The sequence below is a fragment of the Anser anser genome, assembly GCF_964211835.1.
Source record: "Anser anser genome assembly, chromosome: 7".
Classification (NCBI taxonomy): Eukaryota; Metazoa; Chordata; class Aves; order Anseriformes; family Anatidae; genus Anser; species Anser anser.
The window spans coordinates 13,171,952-13,186,117 of NC_139727.1; the positions used below are offsets into that span (position 1 = coordinate 13,171,952).

At 40.3% G+C, this 14,166-nt stretch overlaps 1 protein-coding gene across 14 annotated transcripts in view; it reads right to left on the minus strand.

Annotated features, from left to right (window-relative positions):
- ANK3 (ankyrin 3) overlaps positions 1 to 14,166 on the minus strand; it is a 363,472-nt gene that overhangs the window by 12,635 nt on the left and 336,671 nt on the right. For 9 of the 14 annotated variants that reach the window (XM_083845284.1, XM_083845291.1, XM_083845290.1 and 6 more), the window contains 5 exons: positions 13,907 to 13,981; positions 12,870 to 13,001; positions 11,671 to 11,814; positions 8,615 to 9,287; positions 6,272 to 6,650 (listed from right to left, as the gene is read on the minus strand). In XM_083845284.1, coding sequence (XP_083701410.1) covers positions 6,272 to 6,650; positions 8,615 to 9,287; positions 11,671 to 11,814; positions 12,870 to 13,001; positions 13,907 to 13,981 — 1,403 coding nt within the window. The remainder of the gene's footprint in view (positions 1 to 6,271; positions 6,651 to 8,614; positions 9,288 to 11,670; positions 11,815 to 12,869; positions 13,002 to 13,906; positions 13,982 to 14,166) is intronic. The other 5 variants (XM_083845292.1, XM_083845293.1, XM_083845295.1 and 2 more) reach the window with 1 other exon arrangement.

Consider the following 14,166-nt stretch of genomic DNA (forward strand, 5'->3'; position numbering starts at 1 on the left):
CTCCCGGCACAGGCACAGCACTGCCATTGAGTTCTGAAGCCCGTGCTCAGGCTTTGCAGATGTTCAAAATATTCTTTATTCCAGAGAAGACAAGCTCAACCCAGATTTCCAGGGCTGGCTCCATAACGTATAAGACAGTATAGGATAAGTGCTCCCAAGGCCCAGGCATGACTGCCAAAAAGCAGCTGGGCATTTCACCACCGGTGGGAGTCGCAGGCTTGCTGTGTAGGGGAGAAGCCAGGACGAAAACATCCCTGTACAGCCTCCTGTGCATCCATCCCATAGCAGCAATATGTTTAGTGGGGAGCATCAGGAAACATAGGAGTAGGGGGACAGCCCGATTCTCCTCTCACTACCGCCCTGCACAACTGATGCTGGCTGACCTGTGACATATGGAGTGGGGTGCAGGGGCTGAGGGGTCAGGTGCAGCAGCTGCTCGAAGGGTGCTCAGTGCCAGCAAGCAAATGCAGGAGCCTGCTGGAGGCTCCCAACCACTTCTTGTGGTCCCATGGCAGGAACATGGGAGTCATGTCCTCCCTGCAGGCTGCGAGCTTTGCTCCGCATTCCTGTGTGCTGCACCCTGAGACCTCCTGCCCAAGGAGCTGGTCCTCACCCAGTGCGTGCCTCCTCTTTGACTTCAGTTCACCCAACCACTGCAGCTCCCAGGAATTCGCAAAAATTCATCAAGGTCCAGATCCCTTCCAACTTCAAAGCTTGATCCCTCTATTTCATGCCATCAATTCATGAGCTACACATGATCAACATACACCTACGGAAATGGTTGCTCCCTTATCAAACTCTTTCTCTAAAAGGCCTGGTGACTGCTGCTTTTAAAATTTTTCATGCTCCATTTTAACCCCGCCTTAAGTTGCGGGGAGGGAGAACAAAACAAGCAGCAGAACAAGCAGCAGCTACAAATCATCAGAAAATGACAGAAGTATCACAGGTACCTTCAAATCTGCCCTGGTGCAGCACAGCCACGTCCCGAACAGTGCAGATCTGGCCGCCCCCGAGCACGCACGTCATCCCCGAGGGCCTGGCTCCCTCTGCACGAGCTGCAGACTGCACCACTCTACACAATTGCTCTACCGTTGCTGTGTACGTGCAACCCCAAATGACGCCACCACATTTAAAAACTGTTCTATGCACTTCTCTAAACCCAGCGGATATACTTAGAAAGAAAATGAGGACTGTCTTTTTCACCCTCTTTTGTACTCTGACACTTCCTGATGCCCAACCAGTGGACACTGAAATAGTTCAGACAGATTGGATGGCAAATCCCAAAAACAAGCTGACTATGCACTGCCTTTACCATTTTCAGCCCACTGATGCTTTATGTCTTACCAGCAATGCTCTTACAGCGTTCAAGGGTCTGCTATCACCCTCAGGCCACCTGCCCCCATCTGAAAACAGAAACATTCCTAGTTCTTATCATGTCTTATCTACAGAGGGAATTGCTGATGAATGGTTATACCCTTGACCTGCCCAGGTGCTTTCATTTAAGACAGAAGGTTCTTCCTGTAAAAATGAGGTCTTGGATAAAACATTTACTTCTGTTGAGCTCATTTTTGCAATTATTGCCTAGTTCAGAATGGGAACACAACTAGCACACTGAAGAAATACAGAGTCAAGGCGGTCAGAAATGTCATTCTGCATTTTCCAAGTGTCTGTGTCTTGGAGAGATCAACAGCTGTGCATAGCAGCCTATCTGCCATCTACATTATACAAAAGGTGCAGTGCATGTATATGTACCCTTCTCCACTAAACACACAAATAACAGCAACATAGGTAGGTGTCACTAATCATTACTGAAGTAACAATTATATCCTAGGGAAACTCAGCTATTGCTGTAATAGTACTACAGTGGCTGTTTGTCCTTTTCATGGCTTTACTACATGATTTTCTAATAAGAATCTAATAAATCCTTTAAGTTACTGAGAATTAACATCATTTCTGATGAAGAATTATTTTCTTATGCTATATGCTCAAGGCAAACACTACCATACTATGCGACCATACAAGAAACTACATGAGGGCAAATGCAATTATTTCTGTCTCTACCATTGTTATTAGCATATAAAGTATGTTGTGCTAGGGCATCTGTAAATAAATACACTAAATAAAGCCTACTGAAGGCGATGCAAGGCCTCTTATTAACTGCAGTAGGTTTCAAATCAGGATCACCTGCTGCTTTGGAGAGGCTTTCCAGAACACACCAGGGCCTCTGGATGACAATGTTCACCCAGAGTACATGGCCCAGACTCTCCTATATCCCACTCTTGCACATTCCTGCTTTTTTTTTTTTTTAAACTTGTAGTTTAGATTTTTTTTAGAAAAGAGAAAAAAGGAAAAAAATGTGTCAGCCATATCTGTCTGTAATTCGTTTTGTTCTGCATCAGATAAACATGCTGCATCTAGCTGCAGTCTTTAAGATGGCATGCAAAACAGTGAAGAACACAACATGCCATGCAGCACAGTAGTTTTCCAGCAGAAGAAACCATAAACCTCTGGGTTAAGCAAGGAAAGGCCACGTAGCATTTGGTTATAAAAACAAGCTGGCATGGAAAGCATAGTACCAGAGGGACTCCATTATGCCAGAACTGACAGTCTCACACGGCAGTCCAAACCCACATCCATGCCAACGTCGCCTCAAGAACGCGAATCACAAAATACCTTCAAAATCAACCGCCGTCGATAAACTCTTGTAGTAATCCTCTGCTCCTCACCTGAGCTTGAATCACTCTGAATCTCACTGTCACTGTCACTACATTCCTAATAAATGCAGTTTTAGTACATTTGAACAGCACATTTGCAAGACACAACGTGCTACCAGAACTATAAGAAGAAAACAGAGGATATCATGGACAACATTTTTCCTGTCTGTATTATATACATAACTCGCAGTCTTGCTCCTAAAGTATATGATGGGAGGCCTCTGTTCTTTGATATGCTGTAGAGCTTGACAAGTATACCAGGTATTGAATATTGCAGCAGCTTTTAAGCCTAAGAAAATGGTATTTGGAATGCATTTGACCTCCTACATTTCTTTATCTTAGTAGTTAAAAACATTGTATGCAGAAAAACCTGTCATAACTGCTTGCTGTTTCCTCCTCAAAAATTAACAATTCAGACTAATTACATGGATTCACAAGGTATGGAAGTGAATTCCCCTACAAAGAAAGGCAACGGTCACACAAAGATTCAGTGGCCCACCTACCAAAGACTAAAAATAAGCATTTTGAAGACCTTCTCCATGCAAGTGGTTTTCCTACTCAGTATTTAACTATTTTTAAATGGTACTAGCTGATCTGTGAAGCACAATCATCTGTGTTTTTTAAGAAGGGAACTGGCAGAGCTCAGCTCAGGCCAGGTCAGAAGCCTGGTGCTGGGGACGTGCAGCAGCTGCATGCAGGCGTCCGCTCCATCCTGGGGCCCTCCGACAGCCCTGATGCTTTCCCCTGCAAAACCCACAGAGCTCTTGGGCTCTGGGGCTGAGCAGCTGTGTGTGCACATGGCTGGCAGAGAGGGCTTTGATGGACTAGGCTCAAACAACTGTTTTCTGAGCAGAGAAATTGGATAACTTTCTCTATAATAACTCAACAGCATCCCAAAAGTGACTCTAAAGACATGTGCAGTCGATATTGCTAACTGCATCTCTGTTTCTATTTTTTGAATCTGTCCCAAGACATCCCAAACCAGAAGCACTTCTCAGAAATGATGTTTCAAGTAAGAGTAGGCATAGGTGGGCGGTGGAGAAAAAGGGCTATGTAACAAAAAGCAGTTGAGGCAGGATGACAGTACTCATCTGCACACAAAGTCTCCTGCTGTCCTCTGACGCTAGCCAAATATATCAATACAAAAAAAAAAAAAAAAAAGAACAAAAAAACCCACACCCAATGCTATCCTGAACAAGTAACAGGAAGCAGAAGATTCCCAAGAGGGCACAAAGGTTTTTGGAGGAAGAGTGGTTAATAAACAGCTTCAAGTGTTCTAGCCCTGCTGAAACTCTGACACTGGGAGTCACTGTGACCACAGGACATCACCTCTTTGGGGTAACAGAATAACTGCGCTGCACTCCTCTCATTTCCAAAGGTCACTTGAATGTGATGCTTGGTCACTGACAGAGCATTACATGGTCTACACTGTCACTGCACTGCTTTTTTAAATTTTTGGGCAGTTAAGTGACATGGGATTAAGCCAACAATTCATTTCATCCACCTCACCAGGCAGCAGCCCAGTACCTATGGACCAAGTTTATCTTCTGGTGCAGAACCGTGTGCCAAACACTGATGCAGGCCCCTCCAGGCAGGTGAATGCTTACTACTTCTTAGGTGTTTCCCACATGGTCACAGAAAAAACTGCTAACTTTAGGAAGTCATTTGCTTTTGTTCACCACTTCCTTCCACAGAAATGAATCTGCTTCTTTCAAACCTTTACCCCTTTATGGCTCGTTTCTGAAGAATGCCTTCCAGAGACACTACAATTGAAACTCTTTCTTTTTTCATGACAGCACTTGAAGTATCTCACTATGAACTGGACTCAGAGTAATTAAACTACCGACTTCAAGAAGATTAAGTGAGAGACCCAGGTTTAGAAATCACATTGTTTTCTGATACCAGTTGATTCAAAGACCATGTCCATAAAAAAGACTTGTTACTTGGAAGATAAGATTATCACCCTTTACCAAGAAAGCAAAAGTAGTGCAAAAAGCGCACATATGAAATGCACACACTTATTCTTACCAATCCAGATCCAGAAGTGAAGACAAAACAGAAGTGGATGACAACTTATCTTCTCACTGATGGGAATCCAGAGGGGGGAGTGCACCACTGCTGCACACCCCTCAGCACGTGTTACAGTGCGCTTCTATGCTTATCCCTGTGTTTAAACTGAGTATAACATCATCAGCCCAAGGTCTGCCCCAAAGCCAAATAAAGGAACTCTGATGTCTGCATTTAGCTGCCTTTGCAGCAGGCTCTTCTTTTTTTTTTTTTTTAAAGTATTCAGTAATTAGTGATCATTAGGAAAGATCTTTGCTGCTTTAACTATGTCATGAATTAACAACAAGATAATAACAATCATACACTGCATAACTGGTGAGACTGATTATGGTACTATCTAATAAAAGAATTCTTGATTGTATAATCGAAAGAACAGTTTAAAATGAAGTAATTTAAACTTGAATGATTTATTGCAGACCACCACAGCTGACAATTTTTATTGTGCTACAATAAAAAAAAAAGCCACATCATGTAGAAGCAAATGCATCTACTAAAATGCATCACTTCAGAAGTTATAGTCTCCTCCTGTACTACACCCAAGAAAAGACAGTATCAGTAGAGAGAGAAATGTAGAAGAAACTCAGTAATTCCCTTTTTCACAATCACTGAGCCTAGGGATTGCCCACCAGCCCCAATCCCTACACTGGGCTATAAGCAATTCCTTGCATCAATTTTACTGTTAAGCTTCTGGGAAATAAATATATGCCATTGAGAAACCTATTAAAATTTTCGTTGTCTGAAACCAACTTAAAAATGAGACACCATAGGTAAAGATGTGCAAGCCAGGCAAGGTAGAACCAAAAGAGAGCCCCTCAGCAGTATTTTAAGAACAAACCACCACCTGGAAAAGTGCTTTATACATTTGCACATCTTTTGATTCCTCTTGGCTGGATGCACCTTGGAGTTGGAATGAATGAAGCCAGGGAACAAAATATATGGAAGAGATTAGATTTTACTCAAGATTTATTTTCCTGCACTTTAACAGAGTGAAAAAAAAATGAAAAGGAAAAATGCAGGGGTGTTAGGGACAACGAAGAAGACAGAGTACCTCTCTTTGCTCACCTCAATGTCACAAACAGAGATGAAAACAGTGGCATCACCTTTATGGAAGCAGCTCAAGGACAGCCGAGTGGTTTGGCACTGTCTGCACAGGTGGTACTTAGGCAGGAGGGGGGCCTGCTCCCCAGCGATGCAGGACAGCAGTCACAACCTGCTCTAACCTCTTCCAAGGCTCGGGGCCCCCTTAAGAACAAGATTATGCAGCCCTGCTTGGCTCCTCTGACTGCCCCGACTACACTTTGTTCTATTTACACCGCAGAACATAAATTTCCACTAATTTCCAATTTTCTTAATTTAGTAATAAATAGAAAATGCATAAAGATAGATTAAATAAACCAAACCACACCTGGCACAATGTTACAAGTCCTATAAAAATTATGTTAAGCAATAGGGACTCCTCAAGCAGTTAATAATTACAGGACATACTGTACCTTCTGTTCAGACATTACTGCTCCCTCCTCCTCTTGGATGCTTGCTCTTGGCTTGCCATCTTCTGAAGAACTCCAGCTCATCTTCTTCACACTGACAGGCACAGATGTTTTGTTGCCTTCTGTTGTTGGCTTGCTAGTCTCTTCCAAAGATTTCTGATATGCGGTTGATGATAACGTTTGCTCATCAGTACCAGCTGAAAGTTGGGGCTTTGTTTTCAGGGCTTCTTTGTCACTGTGTTTTCCCACATCGTTTAAAGATTCTTGGACATAGGATTTAGTTTTCATCTCAGCTGTGGATTCAGAGAGGCTTCCATTTGTTTCTGGCTTCCCTGCTTCTCCTTTGACATATGAGGTAACAGAATCCCTACATTGGTCCAAGCTACAGGGGAAAAAAATAGACAGCCGTTCAGTGTTTAAATCACGCAACAGAAGGCAGAAGCACTGAACCCCTTTACTGAGCCTTTACTCAGCGCACACATTTCAGACAAAGTAAAATTTTTAATTCAGCGTGCAAGCATCAATCTATTTAATAGCCTTGTCTGCATCACGGTATCTTTTCAGAAGCAATGAGAACATGGTGGACACTGGAATCAAGACCAAATGCTATGTGTTAATTCCCTTCAACTTAAGGGAAAAAAAGAAAAAAATAAAAAGAGAAAGAAAAATACACAAAACCTACCATTTCCCTTGTATAATCACGAGATAAATCCCCAAGGCAGTAATTCTTTAACCTGCTCTCTAACCAAGGAGGTGAACAAAGTATCTGTTACTCTGCAGTTACTAATAATTTTGGTTATTTTCCCCTCCGATTGTAGTACCTGTACTCCAATAACTCATGCATCTTAAAAAATATTAGTACTCAAGAATAATTCCTCAGTACAGTTTCAATAATATACAGAGCCAACAGCAAGAAACATTACTACGAGATACAAAGCTCTGGCCAAAACTTTATCTCAGATTACCTTCGGGCAGGTTTAACCTGCACTTCTGATGCACAGGTTTCTGTTTTATTTTGCTTACATTTCAAATAAACAGTTGGACTGTACACATAAAAATACTACAGCTATTTGCTGGCAAAACTGTTATAGAAGATAGCAAATTGAATTCATCTAGCTAGAAATGGACAGGTCATCTTCTAAGGAAGGCCTTTTACTTCTAGAAGAGATATTTTATTAATTGAACAGAGTATAGAAGGCAGAATAACAAGCATTGCTTAACATAACAACAGGAATCACAACACTAGTAGATCAAGTGCTTTATGGCCTTGTTAGAAAAATCAGCTTGCTGAAATCAACGGCCATGTTCCCGCTTGATTCAGTAAGAGTACCTCATGCTACCTGGAACCCTTAAACATTCTGAGTCAAAGATGCAAAGGATCTGCTGACAGAGAGAAAACTACTCTGCAGACAGTCATTCTCTGCTGATTTACACCTCATGCAGAGCTGGCTCCTTCCATTAGTAATCACAGAAGCCAAGTTCAAAATAAGAGCAGGAGATCTTCACCAGTGGGTACCAGTATGGCCAAACATGCCAGTACATACTGTAAATGCTGAAAACTTATGTAGGTCCAAGGGGAGGCTGCAAAGGCTCATGCAAGAGAAATACGTTGAGGATAAATATGTAGAAAGCATTCACCATCTTAGCAGGTCATTATGCTGAAAGCAAATTGACCTTGGGAAAGCAGAGGAGGGAAAAATGGAATTTTCTTCCCCAAGCATCCTCTTCATTCACTGTTGGGAGGCAGTATATGGGACGAAAAGGATTTGGTGTTGTCATTCTTACCTTCCTATGATTTGCAACTCATCTCTTAAAACGTCAAGTAAATTAGCATGACATAACACACTTAAGTAAGTGTTATAAAAACAGTGACAATTTAAAAATTGGGTTATGGAAAAGTGATGACTATCTGAGGGAAGGCAGATATGCCATGAAAAGGGTGACTGCTAAAAAGGTACTCTAGAAATAAGAGTAATGCAGTATTACAGTTTCAACTGATATACATTTCGTAGCCCCACATTCCAATTCCATCTATGCCTGCTTAGATTCCTTCAGAATGGAAACACACAATTACAAAGAACATGAAAAGCAATATTATCTAGAAAATGTAATAAAAACTAATCTTATATTAAGCATGAAACCTGCTATATATACATGTTTAAAGTTAAATGCGTTTCAGGCCTAACTGAGTTAAGCACCGCTTTTTCTTCTAAATACACGTGCGTATATGTATATAAACACATACACACAGGGAACTACGGAACCACAGCCTGAGCACTGCTTCTGAAGGTGAAAGCAGCGCAGTTAGGCTCGCTTACACGCACACCTTTGTAAGCAGATTCTCACCTATCATCCAGACGATCTAGCAGGCTACCACCTATTCTGCGTCCCGACGTTGGTGGCTCAGTGACACTTGACGAGTCGGTTTGCCAACCTGTAATTGAAGACATTTCGCGTTCTGCTTGCTGAACACCTTTAAGAATTGACCATACTTTCTCTTCCGTCATCTCCTCAGACTCAGCTCCTTCTTCCAGATGAATGTCCTCAAACAGAGATTTAAACTTTTCTTCCGTCATCTCCTCATCACTACCAGACTTTTCTCTCTCAGGCTGTTCAGTCCTTATTCCTGTTTTGCTAGTCTCTTCACTCTGCTTTTGTTTAGCATCCTTTGGTATCCCGCCATAACTACCAAGATACCGCGGATAATCTTTAAGGTCCACTTCCTCCAATTGGCTCTGGCCTACAGAAATATCTTTGGGAGTTCCTTCTCTAGGCACTGAGAAATCGAGTTTGCTGTCGTCCAGAGAAGTATCTTCTTCAGTCACCACTGGCGGTGTTGCTGCTGTACCATCTACATGTCCCTGGGAGGTCACTACCACGTCACTCAGTCTACTGGGAGTTCTAAGGGGTGACTCTAGGCTAGAGGTGTCGCTAAAGAAATCGTCCTGATGGAAAGGGGTGGGCGGCACGAAGCGCAACCCAGTGGGAGTTTCCAGTTCCACTTGAATGGAGGGATAACCTAAGGAAGACAGCACATTTGGACTAACTGGGATGAAGCATGGAGCAACGAACCAGCAAATGTCAAATGATTCATGAATTACATAAAGTATGAAAACTGTGAAGATGCGGATTAAGAACAAATGCAGTTCTGATAGATTCATTTACTTTGTTCTAATTAGATGAACAAAAATGAGCATTGCCAAAATAGCTAGTACAGCAAAGCCAGTACTTTTGAGTATTTTGTAAATAGTTTGTAAAGATTTCAACAATTGTTTTTTGCAGCCATTTGAACATTTTCAAGCTATAGCAGATTGCCTTACAAGCATGCATGGAATTAAATGTGGACAGGGGTGGCTGTCCGTTTATATCCAATCCAACATCTTGCAGCCAAATTGTGTATATCTTTCTTTCCCAGTTTTTATTTCCTTGAATTTGGAATTTTAATAAATAAACTTTAAAGACAGAAGCAGATCAAAACATAGGACAGCCACTTTTTTGCAAGTAGGTATTATTTTTAAAACAGGTCCACATTTTTAACTTACTTATATCAAAAAGTACACAATACTAGCAATACAATGCTACTAATCTATATCTCCATTTAACCACAGAGCCACAAGAATGGAATAGTTAAAGAACAAGGAACAGAAATGGATCTCAATGAGGATAATAAAGAATAGTAGATCTAAATATGCAGCAGGATAAAAAACCAAAAAGGGAATTTAGCAAAGGGATAAGAACACAAAAACACAGGGAGAGCTATATGAATATTTCAGGTACAGTAAAGCTATACAGGTGAGAGGACTGTGGTGAGTAAGGAGATCTTGGTGATCTTGGAGACTGAGGTGATCTTGGCGACATGGGTACAATCAGATACACTGATCAAATAAAGAGAGAAAAGAAAAGGAAATCGATGAAAACACAGGAAAATCATACAAAAGGATTAAACTGAATATAAATATAAAATGACAACAAAATCTGAAATTTTCTCCAGCAAATTATAGGTTGGGTAACCTACAAAAGGAAAAAAAAATACATTGTGTGGGGTTAACTGGACATTGTACTGCCTGCAAAGGGACGTGCATTTACAGGGTTGGGTTTTCTTTTTTTCTTTTCCCTTTTTTTTATTTCCTGAATCAGCTGAGAGAAAGGTAAAGGTGGTCTGGTCTTGGTGAGGAAAGGAAGCTTGAGGAAGGCTCAGAGAAGAGGAGAGACAGAAAGCAACTGCAGAAAAGCGTATTTTTTCATAAAAATACTGATGCTACTATTGAAAGGCGCAAGTAACATTTCAAGAGCAACTTTCTTAAAATGTCAACAGAAATTTTTTTCTGTAATGCAATGATTCAATGACCAGTAATGCTGCTCAGTAATGGAGGTACACTGAGCTTATATGTTCTGACTACAAAAACATCCTACTAAAATACAGAGACTAATAAATATTTGAACCAATTACAAAAAGCAAAGGAAATAGAACTCAAAAGAGAAAAGTCTTACTTAACAAGCTATTTATAATAAATTTGTCAAAAATGAAAGTAAAGGATGCAGCAACCCAGTGCCCATTAACTAACATTTAAAAGACAAAACAACAACATTTAGCATCTTCAACATGATGATAAATATTAAGTATACCTACGGCAATTCTGTTTTATAAGCAGAACTCCATTTATCCTTTAAAGATCTGGCTCAAAATTAACCAGCACCATTCTGTGCTCAGTGGGTACAGCTTCCATGTGAAGATCACTGAACAGTTCTATTCATTAGTAGGCTGACAAAGATATTCTCTCATGCAATAATAAAACATTTTCTTATTTTTCTACTGCCACTGTACATTTGGACAATAATGGTCCAAAATCACAAAAATTTTGTGAAAATCTCAAAATAACTGATATTTATTTGTCTCAGGCTGGGTAGTAAACTGCACATTAACGTATCTCACGCAACTGCTACACACTTGATTTGTTTTTTCCTTTTTTTTTTCTTTGAAGAATTCTGTTACTTACCTAGACAGAAATCCAAAGAAAATATATATACATGTGTGCGCGTGCATGTGTGTCTATTTCCAGCAAGCTTGGAAAGCATGCAATACCAAGCACATTAAAAATATACATGGGCAAGCATCAAAACACAACTACCACAGGAGAAAAAAAATCAGGTTTTGTCAACTGACACTGAGGCGAGGCTGGTAGGAACGAGCTCACTGAGGCGTGCATTTGTGGGATCCTGAGCTTACTCTCTGAGATGTTAATGTGCAACCTAAATATCATACTATGAGGAAAAACCCTTGAAATGAAAACCAGTTACTTGTTTAGAATTTACTTTTTCCTTTTTTTTTTTTAACCATCTAGTTCATACAACATTATTGCATTATTGCCACTGAACTAAATATGACCATGGAATTCAATTACCATCAATGGGATCATGAAAAACGTTATTTTCATCTGCAAAACTTCTGGTGCCTGAAATATTTCCATAATCAAATATCGGTCCTTCCAATAGGGTCACAATATCTATTCGATTAATTTTTGTCAATACAGAAGTTAAGGCATCAGCTGAAAAACAAATAAGACATGTCAGGAAAAAAAGTTCAGCATTGCAGAACTGTGTAATTGTCTTTCTCAGTTACATTTACATTTTGCTAATTATAAGTTGCTTGCATACGTTTCTGTCCCAATGCCTTTGGTTCTAGCAAACTCCATTTGTCTAAGCAGACATTCTGCTGCCTACTAACTCAAGATATATACCTATTAAGATTCTCCTCTCCCCAAGTATAATCCTATTATAACACGAGAACCACAAAGAATAAGGTCAGGGAGTTCTTAAATAATATATTTACTTACTACTGAAACAAAATATCCTTTTACTGGAACATAAAGGGAATGTAAAGATCCTTGTTACCATTCTATTTTGAGGAACAGAACAGGTAGCCATGCAGGTAATAATGCATGTAAGGCTATTCATGCAATCCATCCTGAAATCTCATTTACAATAATCCTGTGTTACAAGAACACAGTAATACTGGAAACGACTTTTATGGTGCAAAAGATCCAAGTTGACTCAAATACCGTGTAGGGTTTTGTGGATTACACAACTGTAACAAACACTACTGACCTAATGCAAAAATCAACCCTCTATTTCAACTTGAGCAGTTCAAGTACAGATAAAAATAGCAGAATTTGCCCAGAAATGTGGCCTCAAAGAGATCCATTGTCCCAGTCACACCCGCCACTCCTCACAGAAAGGTATATAGTCTTGTTACAACCTGCAGTACTGTGAGACTACCTAAATTTTCCAGGCAGCCTATTTCCATGTTTCACATTCCTTGCTATTGGCAAGTTTTCCCTAATACTTCCTTTGCTGGAATTTAAGCTTATTACTTGTCCCATCAATTATGGATGTGGAGAACAGATTATTTCCTTCTGCATATGTACTGAATAAATATGACACATCTCTGGCTTCTGGTAAAAATATAACTAAAACTTTTTTTTTCCATTAGTGGTTTGTGAAAGAAGTTCATTTTGTTTTCTTCAATTTAACCTACTTAGAACAGGCAACATTTGGAATGGGCTATAATTTACAAACAACAGAAGTAACTGCTTGAACTTACTTGTAGCATTTTTCCCGTCTCTGGTAACCCATTTTTTTAATAACATGAAGCTTTGAGCAATAAGAGAATTTGGGTTTTCTACTCGGATTTGATTTATTTCATCCACAGAAAAATTCAGTTCTCTTGCCAGTTCTATAAAGCAAAAAGAAAAAAAAAAAAAAAGGAAAAAAAGGAAAAAAAGAAAGAAAACAACAACAAAAACACCAAACAAAGCACATATCTCTCAATTATCCTGTCAGGCTTAGAAATATTAACTTTCTTAGATCACACAGACATCAACAAAACTACCTGACATAAATGGGTATCTTAACAGATAATAATGAACATGGCATTATACACTTACATTTTAATTTCCTAAGACAGGCACAATTCTGAATTTTCAATCACATCTCTTTGAGTTATTATTGTATTTAAACCCAGTAAGACACTTAACCAGAGCAAAGTAAAGCTCCATGGAGACCTCGTCACTGCTCACTGATAATGTGCTTGTTCTGGTGACCATCATTCATTTGCGAGCTTGCTGTGCAGCTCAGGCACCAGCACTGTGTTCACCTATGCCCATGGAGAGTTGGCTGCTGCACCCATAAGCCCATGAAGGGCCAGCTCTGCACGTCAGTTTGCGGAGGGTACAGTGGGTGTATGACGAGGCAACCCCACATGGCACCAAGCTGCTGGGACCCCTAAAAAGCTCCAGCACTTTGGGGGATTCTCTGCCCTGAGACACAGACAGCCCTGACCCTGAGCAGATAAGATTCTCTCAACTATTTGAGTGTAACATGTTGGGAAATGACTCATTTTAACTGTTTGCGCTATCAGTTTCTGTTTGATTTATTGTGAGCCCGTAAGACAGTTCTTCACAGCTATTTCTTATTGGGCATCTTTGCCAAGTGATCTGCTGAATATTTTGGGAGGCCAGGTTCAGTGCAAATTCAGGAGAAGGGAGGCCTTCTCCTGATGGGGACCTTGCTGCAGCTTTTAGTAAAAAGACTACCTGAGAATGTAACAGCTGATTTCAATATAAAAGCAGAAAAGCTTACCTGTCCAGCTAAGTCCTAGGTGATCGGCTACAATTGCCATCCTTATATCTGTCCGTTCACATGGACTCTGTGGACCTGTGATTTACAATTTCTTGATTAAAAGGGTTTTGCACAGAAAACCATAATACCGGACAATAGTTTATTATAAATAATAGCTTTAATTCAACTAAGTTGCCGGTGATTATATTGTTTACTAGAATGGTTGTGTGTCCTAATAACCTACAAAGCACATTTTTTCACCTGTGTAAAGCCAAATGTCA